Source organism: Penaeus chinensis, chromosome 6 (genome assembly GCF_019202785.1).
Source record: "Penaeus chinensis breed Huanghai No. 1 chromosome 6, ASM1920278v2, whole genome shotgun sequence".
Classification (NCBI taxonomy): Eukaryota; Metazoa; Arthropoda; class Malacostraca; order Decapoda; family Penaeidae; genus Penaeus; species Penaeus chinensis.
Genome location: NC_061824.1, coordinates 3,260,179 through 3,277,678, shown reverse-complemented (window position 1 = coordinate 3,277,678; position 17,500 = coordinate 3,260,179). Strand labels below are relative to the sequence as shown.

At 51.2% G+C, this 17,500-nt stretch overlaps 1 protein-coding gene across 1 annotated transcript in view; it reads left to right on the top strand.

The window, feature by feature from the left end:
- Positions 1 to 17,269, top strand: part of LOC125026656 (transcriptional activator cubitus interruptus-like) — a gene marked incomplete at its 5' end in the record, with an annotated part of 23,960 nt that extends 6,691 nt beyond the window's left edge. The window contains 7 exon segments of the mRNA XM_047615235.1: positions 4,181 to 4,330; positions 10,208 to 10,372; positions 11,809 to 12,051; positions 12,207 to 13,004; positions 13,140 to 13,538; positions 13,874 to 14,080; positions 14,082 to 17,269. Of these exon segments, the coding sequence (XP_047471191.1) occupies positions 4,181 to 4,330; positions 10,208 to 10,372; positions 11,809 to 12,051; positions 12,207 to 13,004; positions 13,140 to 13,538; positions 13,874 to 14,080; positions 14,082 to 15,431 (3,312 nt within the window).
- Positions 17,270 to 17,500: the final 231 nt, after the last annotated feature.

Here is a 17,500-nt window from a genome sequence, read left to right as displayed (position 1 = left end):
AAAAAAAGAAAAAACACAAACAAACGTACACAAAATATAGAAAATCGAGAGGTAGGAAGAGAGAAAAGAGAGAGTCACGTGGCTGCCAAAAGTGGATGAAGCGAAGGGGAAAGGAAGAGGAGGGGGCTAGGGGGGGGGGGTGAGTGAAGGGTGGATCGGCTACCTTATTCATGAACACGACTTGTAAGGGAGAGGGGAAACTGATGAATGTATTAAGTCTCTCATGCGCAGGACCCTAGAAGAGACAGAGAGAGAGAGGGAGGGGGAGGGAGATATACGCACACACACGCACACGCACGCACACGCACACACACACGCACACGCACACGCATACACACACACACACACACACACACACACACACACACACACACACACACACACACACACACACACACACACACACACACACACACACACTACACACATACACACATACACACTCACTCACTCACACATACACATACACATACTCACACACTCACTCACACACTCACACACTCACACACACATACACAAACTTACTGACTGGCAGACAGACAGGCAGACAGAAGAATGAGAGGAAGCAGAGGGAGAAAAGAATAGGATAGGGAGGGAAAGGAAAGAGAAGTAGAAGGTAAGGGATAGGAACGGAAAGGGAGAAGAAGAAGAGAAGCGAAAAGAACAGAGAGAAGACAAGAGAAGGGGACAAGGAGGGAGAAATTGAAGAGGAGGGGAAGGGGAAGAGAAAGGAGGGAGAAGTGAAGAGAAGGGGAAGGGGAAGGGGAGGAGAGGGGGCGAAGAGGAGGGTAGAGGAAGGGACCTGCTACTGCATTCCATCCCTGTCTTACGTGTGAAGGGGTTCTATCAGCGCTACAGGTGGATGCACTGTGGTACGACACCCGAGAGAGGGAGGGGGTGGGGGGGAGGGGGGAGGGGGAGGAGGGGGGGAGGGGGAGGAGTGGGGGAGGGGGAGAGAAGGAAAGGAAGAGAGAGAGAGGGAGGGGGGAGGTGAAAGGAGTAGGGGAGGAGGAGGGGGAGGGGGAAAGAGTGGAGGAGGGGAAGAGAAGGAAGGAAAGAGAGAGAGGGGGAGGGGGGGAGGGGGAAGGAGTGGGGGAGGGGGAGAGAAGGAAGGAAAGAGAGAGAGAGGGAGAGGGGAAGAGAGTGGTGGAGGGGGAGAGAAGGAGGGAAAGAGGAGATAGGGGAAAAGGTGGAGGAGAGCAAGACAAAGGGAGAGATGGGAAAAGGGGAAAGAGAGGGAGTAGGGGAGAAGGAGAAATAGTATAGAAGGAGAGGGAAGAGATGATAGAGGGGATAGAGGGGAGGAAGAGAAGGAGGGGAAAAGGAAGAGGAGGAAAGAGACTAGATGACAAAGGAAGATACAGAAGAGAAGGAAACGAGGCAGAGACATCGAGAGAGAGGAGAAGGGAAGGGTAAGAGGGGGAGGGGGGAGAGTAAGAGGGGGGAGAGAGATAGACAATCACATTTTATGAGGGGGGGGGAGGGGGGGAGAGTGAGAACACCAGAGTATAAGCGCTTGGCATGTGACACCAGTAATTTGTCACGGATAATTCATCTCTTAATAGTAATCGTGATCAGCTGGAGGGAGAGGGAGAGGAAGAGGGAGAGGGAGAGGGAGAGGGAGAGGGAGAGGGAGAGGGAGAGGGAGAGGGAGAGGGAGAAGGAGGAAGAGGGAGAGGAAGAGGGAGAGGGAGAGGAAGAGGGAGAGGAGAGAGGAGAGGGAGAAGGAGAGGAAGAGGAAGAGGAAGAGGGAGAGAGAGAGAGAGAGAGAGAGGAGAGAGAGAGAGAGAGAGAGAGAGAGAGAGAGAGAGAGAGAGAGAGAGAGGGGGGGGGAGAGAGAGAGAGGGAGCGTGTGTGTGTGTGTGTGTGTGTGTGTGTGTGTGTGTGTGTGTGTGTGTGTGTGTGTGTGTGTGTGTGTGTGTGTGTGTGTGTGTGTGGCAAGAGACCGGCTCCTGCCCGCCACCTGCCGCTATGATTACTTAATTTCGAAGCCCGAGGACAACTTTTTTTTTTTTTTTTTTTTTTTTTTTTTTTTTTTTGCTGCGTTACATTTGTCACTTGTCGTTAGGGAGGTTGGGGGGGGGAGGTTGGGAAGGGGGATAAGGGGAAAGGGAGATTTTGAAGGAAGAGAAGGGAGGGGGGAGAAGGGGGGAGGAGGGGGTGATCTGATTACTTCCTCGCTTTTTTATTTCTTCTTCTTCGTCTTTTTCTTCGTCTCGATCCGTGAGGAGTGGTATACTACGTTTTCATTCCATCTCATTCCCTCCCTCTTCCCTTCTCCCCAATTCTCCCCAACTCCCTTTCCATCCTTTGCCCTCTTCTTTTCCTCTCTCCCTCTCCTTCTCCTCCCTCCCTCTTTCTCCCCCCTCCCCCCATCACCCACCTATCTATCTACCTATCTATCGTGATTCCCCAAAAGCTTCCTGTCGCTGCAAACCAATTTTTCGTGTCTGTTTTTGCGGCGTTAATCTCCCTGTCGTCCCAGGCGGGCTGGCCATCACGGGCCCTTTCCTTCGGGGGGCAATTTTCTCCTGCAGTTCTTTGTCATCTGGAGTCCTTCTGCCTCGCTGCGGTGTGTGCGCATTCACTCACGCACTCGCATGCGCGCCCGCGTGCACGCACATACTCTCGGAGGTTCAAACACACATACACACAAAAAGGGGCACGGACGAGGACTTACACACACACACACACACACACACACACACACACACACACACACACACACACACACACACACACACACACACACACACACACACACACACACACACACACACACACTCACTCACTCTCGTCTCTGTACACAAGTGTACCCAAATTCCATAGCAAAAAGAAAAGGAATTCGGAAGAAAAAAGCAAGGGAGGAAGAGGTTGGTGCCATTAGGAGCAGTTGAGGCAGACTGACAGGTTGACAGACAGACATACAATAAAGAGAGAGAGATAGACAGATACAGACAGGCAGGCAGACAGAGGGACAGGAGAAGAGAAGAGAGAGAGACAGACAGACAGAGATGTAGAGAGAGAGAAAGATAATAAGAGATAAAGAGACAAACAGACAGTCAGAAAGAAAGCAAGAGGAAGAGACAAGAGAGAGGCAAACAGAGAGAGAGAACGAGAAAACAGAGGCAAAGGAGAAAGGAAGAGAAAAAGTAAGACACAGAGTCCGAGACAGTGAGAGAAAGAGAGAGAGAGAGAAAAGAAGGAGGCAAACAGAAAGAGAGACTCAGAGAGAAGATACAGAGACAGAGGAAGAGAAGAGGCAGAAGCAGAGGAAGAGACAGAGAAAGAGAAAGAGAAAGATCAAGAAAAAAATAGAGAGAGAAAGAGAGAGACAAAGATGAGCAAAAAGCGAGAAAGAGAGAGAGAGAGAGAGAGAGAGAGAGAGAGAGAGAGAGAGAGAGAGAGAGAGAGAGAGAGAGAGAGAGAGAGAGAGAGAGAGAGAGAGAGAGAGAGGGAGGGAGAGAATAGCGAGAGAGCAGGCGCGCACGGCCCGACGGGCATCAGCTGTTCTCAAGTTGCCCGAATCATTATCATTGCTCGAAGCTAATTAAGAGATTGACTGCCGGACTTGATATCCCTCGCTCGCTTTATTACGTTAATTAAGAAATAGATTGGCGGATTAACTGCGCGTCCTCCGTTATCATCGAGGGAGTTATGAGATAGATTATGAGTTTATCATTCGAGTTTATGGAGGTCGGGGTAATGGATGTGTGATTGCGGAGGACTCGCCTGTGTTTTGAATTTGTCAGATGTCGGGTCGTGATTAAGTGTGGGTGGAAATGACAAAGGAATTGCGTCTGTGTGTGTGTCTGTGCGTGTGTGTGTGTGTGAGTGTGTGTGTGTGTGTGTGTGTGTGTGTGTGTGTGTGTGTGTGTGTGTGTGTGTGTGTGTGTGTGTGTCTGTGTCTGTGTGTGTGTATGTTTGCAAATGGTAGGCGTAGATTTTGTTACTAATTATTATCGCTATCACCACCACCTTACCCCACCCCCAACCCCTATCAACACCCCCAACCCCAACCCCCTCCCCCCCACCACCACCCCCAACCCCCTCACCCCCTCCCCCAACCCCTCAAAATCCCCTCCCCCTCCCCCCAACCACCCCACAACCCCTTCCGCTTCCCCCAACAAACCCCCCAAAACATTCACCCATTATTTTTTTCTCCCCTCTCTCTTCACAGCACATCAACAACGACCACATCCACGCCAACAAGAAGTCGTTCGTGTGTCGTTGGAAGGACTGTTCGCGGGAAGAGAAGCCGTTCAAAGCCCAATATATGTTGGTCGTTCACATGAGGCGCCACACGGGGGAGAAGCCACATAAATGCACGGTAAGGAAAGGATCTGATGATGTAGATAGATAATTAGATAGATAGATAGATAGATAGATAGATGGATGGATAGACAGACAGATAAATATAAGCACACGTACATGTAGTTGCGTAAACACACGTGTAAAAGAGGGAGACACACACACACACACACACACACACACACACACACACACACACACACAACACACACACACACACACACACGCACAGACGGACAGACAGACAGACAAACGGATATTGAGAAAGACAGGCAGACAATCAGACAGTCACAGTGTTCCAGTTTTAGACTTGTACAAATCACCCCTCTCTCCTCCCCATTCCTCCCCCTCCCCCCTCCCCCTCCTCCCCTTTCCCACTCCCTATCTCCCCCTCCCTTTCAATCTCCTTCTCATTCCTCCCCTTCCCCCTCCTTCTCCCTGTCCTCCCTCTCTTCCTCCTCCCCCTCTTCCTCCCCTTCCCCCCTCCCTCTCATTTTCTCCCTCCCCATCTTCCCTCCTCCCCCTTCCCCTCCTCCTCCCCCTCCCCTTCCTCCTTCCCCCTCCCCCTTACCCCATCCCCCATTCCCCCTCCCCATCCCCCTCCGCGGCAGAAGGTGTCATGCCCCACGCCCGCGCCTCCTCCCCGCCCGGGATGAATATGTGTTTGGCAATCACGTCCCCAATTAGGACATTTTTCTGGCGCGCGAGATATATGTCACAATTACCGCGCTGATAAGAACGGGAAATTGAAATGCGCCATGATATATTCGACCGCCATTTATGTTCCTCGGGGTTACGAATACCTTACAACCCCTCCTACTCCCTCCCCCCTCCCCCCTCCCCCCTCCCCCCTTCCCCCTTCCCCCTTCCCCCTTCCCCTCTTCCCTCACGTCCCTCACTTCCCTGTCCCCCGTAACTCTGACTCTCCTCCTGCTCCTCCTCCTCCTCCTCTTCCTCCTCCTCCTCCTCCTCTTCCTCCTCCTCCTCCTCCTCCTCCTCCTCCTCCTCCTCCTCCTCCTCCTCCTTATCCTCCTCCTCCTCCTCCTCCTCCTCCTCCTTCTCCTCCTTCTCCTCCTTATCCTCCTCCTCCTCCTCCTCCTCCTCCTCCTCCTCCTCCTCCTCCTCCTCCTCCTCCTCCTTATCCTCCTTTTTCCTCTCCTCCATACCTCTGCCCTCCCCCTTCTTCCCTCCTTCTATCCCTTTCCCCATTTTCACTTCTTCACGTACCTTTTACCTTCCTTCCCTCCTTCTATTCCTCCTCCTCTTCCCCCTCCTCCTCCTTCTTCTCTTCCTCCTCTTTCTCCTCCCCCTTCTCCTCCTCCTCCTCCTCCTTCTTATTCTTATTCTTATTATTCTTGTTCTTCTCTTCCTCCTTCTTCTCCTCCTCCTTCCACTTCCCCTCCTCCTCCTCCTCCTCCTCCTCCTCCTCCTCCTCCTCCTCCTCCTCCTCCTCCTCCTTCCCCGTTCCCTCCCCTTTCTTCGATGTTCAGAACAAACCACAGCACAAGGTTCCCAAGGTAGATTAATGAAGCTTCTATTCTGTTCTGCTAACCACAGCTGCATTATTACTCTCTCTCTCTCTCTCTCTCTCTCTCTCTCTCTCTCTCTCTCTCTCTCTCTCTCTCTCTCTCTCTCTCTCTCTCTCTCTCGATCTCTCTCTCTCTCGATCTCCTCGATCTCTGTTTCCGCTGTCCTTCTCTCTCTCTCCTTCTCCCTCTCCCTCCCTTCCTTTCCCTTCTCCCTTACTCTCCCTCCCTCCCTCCCTCCCTCACTCCCTCCCTTCCCCTCCCTCCCTCCCTCTCCCTCCCTCCCTCCCTCCCTCCCTCCCTCCCTCACTCACTCCCTCCCTCCCTCCCTCTCCCTCCCTCCCTCTCTGCTTTGTGTCCTGACTTTTGTCTCGCCAACCCGAGTAATTTAGTTCAAGACGCCGCATGCCTTCTCGTTTTGCCTCGTCCTTTTCTGATTCTGTGAAGAAAATATTGACTGGTCTGTCTTCCTGACTTTTCTCTCGTGGGAATATACGAGCAGATATAACCCAAGGGAAGAACAAAGCAAAACAAAGAAACGGAGGGGAAAATAAGAGGAAGGAGTAAGTGAGGTGGAAATAGCTCAATAGGGGAATGAATCCTGTCGAGATATCCAATTAGTGAGTTAAATATTTAACGTGTCTTTTCACACTCGATTCTACAGTCGCGCAATGGAGATGAATGTGTGTCCATTCGCTGAGCTTGTGGGATCTCTTCTTGCCTCCTCTTCTTCCTCTCCTCCTCTCTTTGCCATTCCTCTTTCTGTTTCCCAGTTCCCTTTTCCCTACCCTTTATTTTTCCTCCCTATATCCTATCCTCTAGTTTCTCTTCTCCCCCTCTCCGTCTCCTTCCTTCTCATGTATCTTCTTCTGTTTCCCCTCTCGTTCGTTCTTCTCCCTCTACCCCCTTTCCCTATCTACCTCCTTCTTTTCTCTCTTGTCCCCTTTCCCTTCTTACCCTTTCCTCTTTTCTCTCCCTTTGTTTCTCCTCCCCTTCGCCCCTCCTCCCCTTCCCCCTTTCCCCCCTTCCTTCTCCTCCTCATTCCCCTCTCATCCCCTTCTCTCTCTCCTTCTCTTTACCCTTCTCCTGCCTCCCCCCCTCTTCTCCCCTTCCCTATCCCCCTCTCCTTCCCCTTCCCCTTCTCCTTCTGTTTCGCCCCTCTTCTCCCCTTTTCTCTCCTCCTCTCCCCCTCCTTCACCTTTCCTCCTTTTCCTTCTGCCTCGCCCCTCTTCTCCCCTTCCCTCTTCTCCTCTTCCCTTTTCTCCCTCTCTCCTCTCCCTCTCCTCCTCCTTCCCCTCTCCTCCTCCTTCCCCTCTCCTCCTCCTTCCCCTCTCCTCCTCCTTCACCTTCTCCTTCTGCCTCGCCCCTCTTCTCCTCTTCCCTCCTCTTTCCCCCTCTCCTCCTCCTTCCCTCTCCTCCTCCTTCCCTCTCCTCCTCCTTCCCTCTCCTCCTCCTTCCCCTCTCCTCCTCCTTCCCCTCTCCTCCTCCTTCCCCTCTCCTCCTCCTTCCCCTCTCCTCCTCCTTCCCCTCTCCTCCTCCTTCCCCTCTCCTCCTCTCCCCTCCCCATCGGCTTCTCAGTCGAGCCGGGGGCCTTCCGTAACCTCACATTACCTAAACAGTTCATCAGAGAACATAAATTTCCCCGTGATGTATTGTAGTGTTAAGTAGAGCCTTCCAGTAACATGTCTTCCTGTAATGACTCTCAGAATAAATGCGCACGTGTGTGTGTGTGTGTGTGTGTGTGTGTGTGTGTGTGTGTGTGTGTGTGTGTGTGTGTGTGTGTGTGTGTATTTGTGTGTGTGTGTGTGTGTGTGTGTGTGTGTGTGTGTATTTGTGTGTGTGTGTGTGTGTGTGTGTATTTATGTGTGTGTGTGTGTGTGTGTGTGTGTGTGTATTTATATGTGTGTGTGTGTGTGTGTGTGTGTGTGTGTGTGTGTGTGTGTGTGGAGTGCGTATGTGAATGTGTGTGTGTGTGTGTGTGTGTGTGTGTGTGTGTGTGTGTGTGTGTGTGTGTGTGTGTGTGTGTCTAATGAGTGAGGGGAAAATTGAAATATTCCCCGGACGTGCGCGCTTGGGACTTAGCATGCGCGATGGCTCCAGTTGTCGTGTTTGATTTGATTACCTTTCCGTTCATCCGAAGCCAGCCTTAGCCTTCTTCTTCTCTCCTCCCTTCCCTTTCCCTTTTACCTTCCCTTCCTTTCCTCTTCCTTTTTACCTTCCCTTTCCTATCCCCTTCCCTTCTTCTTCCTTCCCCCTTCCCTTTCCATTTTACCTTCCCTACCCCTTTCATCTTCCTTCCCCTTCCCTCCCCTTCCCCCACCCATCCCCTTAACCTTCCTTTCCCCTTGCCCTCCCCTTCCCTTCCCCTCCACTTCCCTTCCCCCTTTCTACCTCTCGCTCTCCTTTCTTAAGATGCAACACTTCTGCCTAATTGCCAACACAGCTCGCAACAAGGGCTAATCACAGCAAACAGCGCGTCCCTCTTTTATAAGCTGTAAAAACCCGAGTTCGAACCAATTGTCATTCGGCTCGTAACAGCCCTCGCCGGCCGCGGGTCATCGGCTTGTCCAATTACCCTTAATGAATCTACAAATCACGCATGTCTTACGGAGGCGACCCTGGACCACTTGATTGTGTCTTGGACCTCTTCCTCCTATCCCCCTGCCTCCCCCTGCCTCCCCCTGCCTCCCCCTGTCTCCCCCTGCCTCCCCCTGTATCCTCTCTTGCTTCTTCTGCTTCCCCTTCTCCTTTCCTTGTCTCCCCCTCTCTTTCCCTGCTACCTCCCTCTCCCTGCTTGTGCTTCCCCTGCCTGCCTGCCTCTCTCTCTCTCTCTCTCTCTCTCTCTCTCTCTCTCTCTCTCTCTCTCTCTCTCTCTCTCTCTCTTTCTCTTTCTCTTCTCTCTTCTCTCTCTCTCTCTCTCTCTCTCTCTCTCTCTCTCTCTTTCTTTCTTTCTCTCTTCCATTCCCTCTTCCTCTACCATTCTCTCTCTCTCTATCACTCACTCTCACTCTCTCTCTCTCTCTCTCTCTCTCTCTCTCTCTCTCTCTCTCTCTCTCTCTCTCTCTCTCTCTCTCTCTCTCTCTCTCTCTCTCTCTCTCTCCCTCCCTCCCTCCCTCCCTCCCTCCCTCCCTCCCTCCCTCCCTCCCTCCCCCCCCATTCCCTCCCTCCCTTCCTCCTCCCTTTCCCTCTCTCTCTCTCTCTATCTCCCCCATTCCCCCCCTCCCTCCCTCCTCCCTTTCCCTCTCTCTTATCTATCTCTTTGTCTTTCCCCTCCACATTCTCCGTTTTTAAATGTCGCTTTCTAATTACAAATGGCGTTCCTCATTTCGCTCGCTGATTGGGTTTCCTCCCCCTTAATCTAAGTAATTGGTAGAGCTGTTGATAATCTCATTGTTACCTTTATTATTACGTCGGTGAACATTGGGTATTATCACCAACGTTGCTTTGTCATTAGTGGTCGGATTTTTTAAATCGCCCAGCATTCTATCACTCTTTTTCTTATTTTTCTTTTATGTAGTGTTCTTTTTTTATTTTTCTTCTTTCCTTGTTCTTCTTCAGTCTGTTTCTTTTTTTTTCTTTGTTTTCTTCTGTTCTATTTTATGTTCTCCATTTCTTCTTCTTCTTCTTTTCATCATTCTTCTCTTGTTCTTTTCTTATTTTTCGTATTCTATTTTTATTTCCTTTCCTTTTTATTCTGAACTTCTTTTATTTTATATTTTTTTTCTTCTTTAACTCTTTATTCTTCTCATTTTAATCATTTCCGTATTTTTCACCTCTTCCTCTCCCTCCTCTCCCTCCTCCTCTTCTTCTTCTTCTTCTTCTTCCTCTTCTTCTTCTTCGTCTTCTTCTTCTTCTTCTTCTTCTTCTTCTTCTTCTTCTTCTTCTTCTTCTTCTTCTTCTTCCTCTCCTCCTCCTCCTCCTCCTCCTCCTCTTTTTACTTGCTATCCATACCAATTTTAACGTCTTGTTATTTTTATCTCATCATACTTAATGTTGTGTCATTAGAAGTATTAATATTGCTAGCACAACTTCTACTAGCAGCAGTATCATTATCATTATTATCATTACTATTATAATGATCATGATTATTAGTGTTAGTATTAGTAGTGGTAGTATTAATGATCTTAATTGCTGTTACTCTTGTTATTATCATCATCATCATCATTACCATTATAATTATCATTATTATTATTATTATTATTATTATCATTATTATTATCATTATCATTATTATTATTGTTGTTATCATTATTATTATCATCATTATTATCATCATTATTATCATTATTATCATTATTATCATCATCATTATTATTATTATCATCATTATTATTATCATTACTCTAAAAAGTCTTCCCCTTCCGCTGCAGTTCGAGGGCTGCTACAAGGCGTACTCGCGCCTGGAGAACCTCAAGACCCACCTTCGATCTCACACGGGGGAGAAGCCGTACATGTGCGAATTCCCCGGATGTACGAAGGCCTTTTCCAACGCTTCGGACAGAGCCAAGCACCAGAATCGCACGCATTCGAACGAGGTGAGTTCCGTTTCGTGTGGGTCTTGCGTGTGATATTTTTTTTTTTTTTTTCTATTGCAGATTTTGACTTTGATTTTTTTTATGTTTGGAAATGTAGATGGATAGATTGATTAACACATTAACTGTCCTGAGAATTCGATTAACAGATATTGATAGTTCTAATATTATAAGAATGTGATAATTAATACTCTTTTTTCTCTCTATCGAAGTGTGATACTAAAGGTTTTAAATTCTCACCTGCTGTGTGACATTTCCCTTAACCTAACGAATTACCAAATCGTGATTAGATACACATCACGGGGAGATATATAAATATATATATATATATATATATATATATATATATGGGTCATGGTTAGCGTTATAAAAGGCATTAGCTAGTCGGAGAGGGGTAGCGAAATATATCCAGCAGTCAGACATGGCAGTGAAATATGAGCGCCTCGCAGGATAATGAATTATATCTGTAAATCAGGGCGGGCAGGGAATACATATATATACTGGAGGTGGAGTTGTTAACAAGAGGGCCTCCCGCACAAGGACAGACGCCCGTGGGGAGGCCGGCCTTTTGGGGCGGGAAAGTCACCCGACGCCGCAGGTCGAGCGCCTTTTGTTTTTTCTCTCTCGAGGGGGTTTGAAGCATACGGGGGGGAGGGAGGGGGGTGGTGTGGGGAGGGGGTCCTACGGGCTGATGCGGTGTTTGTTATACGCGCTTGAATTGTCTATGTATAAGCAAATACATACATAGCATAGATATTTGAAATATAAACACGAATATGATTAGACCAAATCTCATAAATCTCACAAATCACACACACACACACACACACACACACACACACACACACACACACACACACACACACACACACAATTCCCGTGAAAAAAGGTCAAAATTTCCCCCTCGCTGAGTCCCGCTCTCGCGCCACGTAGATCTTGTTCAAAGAATAAAGAGTAAAGATGAAAGATTTATGACTACTGATTCTAACACTGGTATATTTCTCTTTTCCTTTCCCCATCCTCCTTCTCCGCTTCCCTAGCAGGAGATCGGGTATGTTATGGAACCTTTATTAGCGTAAGTGTAAGTGTATGTGTGTCTGTGCTTGTGTGCGTGATGTTCGCCTCACTTGCATGTGGCTGTCAGCACTTGGAAATGCTTTCTTCCTTTCTTCTTTATCACGTGTCTTTTGTGTGTGTGTTTGCTTCGTGAGTCTGGTGCATTTATTAATGTTTTTTTTTTTTTTTTTTTTATGAAGGTGTCATTTGTCGTTATGTTTCTTTTTCCGATATTATATCTTGAATTCCATACAGTGTTAAGCAATTATATAAAAAAATACCGTGTGGTAAATCTGGTATAAAATTACATAAAAATACAATAAAAATGTAAGCCAAAAGCAAAGAGAGACGCCAGGCGCTCACCTGCCCCGCTCCCTCCGCAGAAACCGTACGTGTGCAAGGCCCCGGGCTGCACCAAGCGCTACACCGACCCTTCGTCCCTGAGGAAGCACGTGAAGACGGTGCACGGCGCGGACTTCTACGCCTCCAAGAAGCACAAGGGCAACGACCACCCGAGCGCCAATCCCGGAGGAGGCGGCGGCGAAGGCAAGGACGGCGGCGCGACGCATCCCGAGGGCTCGCCGCACTCCGACGGCGGCAAGGGTGGATCCCTGTCCAGTCCTTCGGTAAGTCCGCGCTCGTTTTCTTCTTCTCCGTCTCTTTATCCTTCTCCGTCTCCTTTCTGGCTTTCTCCTATTTCATATTCCTTTCCGTGCCATGCTTATTACTGTTCCATGTGAAATAATCCCAGCAGCATTTAACACTTGCCTGGCGTCCGCAGGAGCCGACGTCGCCGGGGCAGCAGCACAGCCCCAACATGGAGACGGTGGTGGGCGGCGCCACGCCCATGGACCAGAGCCGGCTGCTGGACGGCCCCATCAGCGACAACAACGTGACGACCACCGGCGGCTACGAGAGCGTCCTAGAGCAGGAGGAGGTGTGGGACACCGTGGAGGACGACCTCGACGCCAGCGTGGACCTCCCGGTGGGCGTGGCGAGCCTGAACGGCGTGGACGGCCCGCTCGGAGGCCAGATCAACCTGCAGGAGCGCAACATGCGCAACCGCCTCAAGAATCGGCTGCAGTCCAAGGGCCTGGCCAACATCCTGCCCAACATCCCCGGCGGCCCCCGGCGGTCCACCGGCAGCGGCGTCGGCGAGCTGTCGCAGCGTATCACCGACCTCAAGATGAGCGGCGGGATGACCACGCCGCTGCAGGCCCGCAAGAACCTGATCGACCTGCACTTCCGGCCGGGCCAGACGCAGCAGCAGAACAGCCGGCGCGACTCCAACTCCACCGTGAGCACCTACTACGGCAGCATGCGCAGCGACTCGTCCCCGCACCCGAACAGCCGCCGCTCCAGCGAGGTGTCGCAGGTGTCGGGGGCGTCGATGGGCCGCCAGAACATGGTGCCGTCGCCCTACGACCCCATCTCGCTCGGCTCCTCCAGGAGGTCGTCCGAGAACTCCAACTTCAACATGGCCGGCATCGCCTGCTCCATGAACTCGCACCTGGCCAAGCTGCAGCGCCGCGCCATGGGCCCCGCCGAGCTCTACAACACGTCCAACCTCGTTGTGCAGGTGAGTTGTCCTCGGCTCTGCGCTGGAGAACCGCCCTCCCTCTGCCATCAGCCGTTAAGGACTATTTTTGCTAATATGCCTGTTAATAGATCAGATGAAAGCAGCAGTATAATGTTAACGTTCTTTTCCTCCCAGACCCAGAACATGTCGCTGAGCCAGGATAACCTGCACGGCGGATGGGCCAGCAACATGGGCGGAGGCATGAGCGCCTCCATGGGCGGTGGGGGCGGCCACTTCGGTCCCTCAGGACCCCTGGGTCCCCCTGAACCCCAGACGCACTCCGAGGGCCCCAGACGCGCCTCCGACCCCGTGAGGCCGCTGGACCGAGGGATGGGCTGCGGCCCCGAGGGCGCCGCCGCCGGACGGAGGCTGCAGAGACATCACAGCTACTCGACCTTCAACCCCCGCACGCCCCTGCCGCCCATCACCCCGCGGCACCCCAACCAGGGCCTCCAACTGGACCAGGTGGCCGAGGACGAACCCATCGAGAACAAGCTGGTCCTTCCTGACGACATGGTCAACTACCTCAACCAGGTCGGTCTCCACGGCGGTTTCCCTCATTAAACTGTTTATTTCTTTTATGCATGTTCTTATTGATGTGACGAACAGATAGATAGATTGGTAGATAACTGTAGAATTAAATATGAATAAATCATGTATGCATAAATGTGTCTATGAATATATGTTGATATATTTAAATGTATAATAATAAATGTGAATATATATACATATTCATAAGAATACAAATAATAGTATATAGTATAGTAGTATATATATGTATGTATATTGTTATATGTGCGTGTGCATGTGTTTCATGTTCATTGCCACTCTTCATCGCGCAATTACTGAGCGGTTCCTCGCTTCCGCAGAAGGGAAATGGAGACAAGATGAAGTCGGATGCCAAGGACAGGCCGCCGCCAGGGGGGGACGCCCACGATGCACCACGCCCAGATGCCCTCGCCGGCCTACAGCGGGCAGCCGATGCCCAGCCCGGCCTACTCCAATCAGTCCATGCTGAGCCCCGCCTACTCCAATCAGCCCCTTCAGTCTCCGGCGAGCAACTACCAGTACCCTCAGGCTTCCCCGGGCTACTCCGTGCCCTCCCCCGCCCACCCCCACGGCTACAGCGGCCAGCCCATGCCCTCGCCCGCGACGCCGCAGCAGTTCAACAACCCCATGACCTCGCCGGCCCCCGCGGCGGCGCAGGCCTTCAATCAGATGTCGCCGGCGTACCCCCACCAGGGCATGCCCCCGAACTACTCCATGCCCCAGCAGGGCCAGTACCCGCAGCAGCAGTACCCGCAGCAGCAGGGCCAAGGAGTGATGGGCCAGCACATGTACGGGCCCATGATGCAGCAGGGCAGGTACCCCGGCGGTATGGGCGGAGGACCCGCGGGCGGCTACGGCATGGGGCAGGGCTACGGGCCCGTCCACGCCTGCGGGCACCTGGCGCCGCCCAACCTCCCTCCGCCGGCATACCAGGCCCCCTGCGCGGGGTGCCAGGGCAGAGGCGGCAGCGCCATGGCGGGAGACATGAGCGGGTACCCTGGGCAGCAGGGCGCCATGGCCAACTGGCAGGGCTCGCAGATGAGCATGAACCAGTTCCAGGGCCAGCAGTACGGGCCGCAGCACCACATGAACGCGATGGGCGCTCAGGGTGCCATGGGCTACATGGGCATGGGTGGACAGTACCCTAACCACGTGACGCCGAACGGGAGCATGATGCCCATGCCTTACCCAGGCTCCCTCGGCGGCGACGTGCAGTGCCGGGACGTGAGCCAATCCTCGCAGACCAAAGGAGGCAAGTCGAAGGCCTCGGTGAAGGGCGGCGGCGGCGGCGGCGGCGTGGGTGCCGTCAACGCCGCGACGGTGGCCGGCGGCGGCGGCGCGAGCGGTGCCAGCGGCGCGGGCGGTGGCAGCGGTGCCAGCGGTGCCCTCCACCAGCCAGGCGCAGGAACGGCGTCGTCTCTGCCGTGCCCGCCGGTGGACAATAATCAGACCGACACGAAGGCCGTCGATACCAAGTCCGTGGACACGAAGAGCAACAGCAAGAGCTTCATGAAGCCCGACACGTACCAGCGCACCCTGGAGTACGTGCAGCAGTGCCATAGCTGGAGCTCCACCGTGGTCAAGGAGGAGGTGACCAGCACCACGGACCAGAAGCCCAAGCTCAACCCCAACGGCACCGTGGCGGGCTACACGGGGCCAGGCTCGCAGGCCAGCCTCGCCGCGCCGCAGCCGCAGTCGCAGCCGCAGCCTCAGCCTCAGCAGCCGCTCGCCGGCCCCCAGCAGCCCCAGGGAGGCTCCAGGTTCGCGACGCCGCTCCCCGTGGCCCTGGCGGAGACCTCCAACATGGTGATCAACGACATGAGTTCCTCGCTGACGTCGCTGCAGGAGGAGAACAAGTACCTTCAGATGATGCAGTGACGACCCGGGCCCTTGACCTGTGACCCGGTCAGGTCGGGTCGCTCTCCTGAGGCTCGTGACCTTGTGTGTCGTAGTATAACGGATGACTGTGATGACTTAGTTTGTAAATACTGATTTAACATTAATATATTTGTACAAATTCTTCCTGTGTTGAGAACTCGTGAACGTTTGACTCCCAGTGGTTCCGCCCCAGACTCTCAAGGGCTCTTTCGTGCCAACTTTATCACTGTATAATAAAAGAAAATAGTTCCAGATCAACCAGTATCCTATAGACTCAACTACCACTACCTAGCGTCACAACTACCACCAACACCCTTATTAAAACCCCTCCCCCCCCCATCAGCTGAATGTCGCACCACCATTAGCTGATCAAAGTGCCTGAACCTGTCAAGTTTTCGTTACTGCCAAGTTACCTTTAAGTTCATTACTATCTGAATCCCCCTCCCCCCTCAAGCTGCCCATGTTACCAGTGTCGGCTTAGAATACCACGGACTCTCATCATTCAATTGCTTGTTGGCCATCAAACCACCGCCAAAAATAACCACTCATTCTAATCCTAATCATTGGTTCAGAATAGTTGCAGGTCAGATATTCGACCCTGCTTCATAATAATATCATTTTGTCTTATCGGTGACGTAGTAAAGGCGTCACAAGCATTTGGGAACATTTGGCGAGTAATCCCAGTCACGACCTTCCCTCCTAAAGCTTATTACAATACAGCCACCCTTTAAATTATACCTATTACAGAATCGTCCATTTTCCTGTTCATATAATACAAGCAAGAGGTTCCAAGTAGTTTTCCTCTCGTTTCCAAAAAAGGGTAGTGCTGGCCACCTCGACCAGAGAAATGACATTGGTTGAAGTAGCAATTATAGGAAGGTTTTCGCTAGTAAATCTATCAACCGGAGTCAGATTTAAAGCTTTCCCGTGGTAAACTTTAGCCAGCTTGGTAAGGTCTTCCTCCCTCCCCTTCCCTCCCCGACTTGACAGGGTTCATGAACAGCATGACAAAGTTCGTAGTAATTAGCATGACAAGGTTCGTATTTATTATCCGCACGTGTTCAGATTCCCTCCGACATAACGTCGTTTTATGCGGATCGGAGTTGTAAAGAAAAAAAACGGCCTAAGGTATGAACACCGTGATCCAGGACGAGAAACAATATACAGTTTTTGTCGGTTGTGAGTGTGACAGTGTTTTGAAGAAGTTAAAAAAGTAAACATAAACCGTGGCCAATAGACTGTCTAGTTACAGGGCCAAAACGGTTGTTGTCCTCGCCCACAGACACCTGAAAAGACAAGACTATCGTGTATCCTCGAGTGCGATCCGCCAGGCAGACAGACAGCCACCGCGTGCCAAAGTGTAACCGTGTAGTGTTGACCGAGTGTGAACCGAGCAAGTGTTGCTAGCCAGCGAGCCAGCCGCGTGAAAGAGACAAAAAAGCTGGCTCTGTGATTCCCCCAATACCTCATACAATCGCCAGCCTTTTCGCGTCACAACGCAGGTCAGATTCGCGACGCTCGGCCTCTGACCCCCGAGCCCTCCTCCGCCAGATCAACAGCAGACGAGTGCCATGCAGAGAGCCAGCCATCCACACCAGTGCCAAAAGTTGCCTATGAAACCCGTCCCTGATTGTGCCATAACACGTTGGCCATATCCAGGAGTCGCTAATTGTACCAACAATGTAAAAATATTGTATATTAAAAATTAATTATTTAAGCAGTAACAACAGTGGTGACTTCATCCTGTCTCTCCATATCTCCAATTGTACTTACGATATCTCTTTTTTACATAATAGATAAATAACTTCTTTGAATAAAGACGTTTTACACGGATAAAAGTTTTGTTTTTGTTTATATACATCTCTAGAATTACAAATGTGCAAGTACACCTAATATGTACATGTACCAAAGAAAACACACTTACCTCAATGTAAAACCTGTAATTATAGATCATTATTTTCATCGAAGCGAAATGTACTAGAGAGGTCTGTCCAAATAGCATCGTTGTTAAACAATTATTATCATTAATCAAAACCAAATTACATCAATCAAAAAGAAAGAAAGAAAAA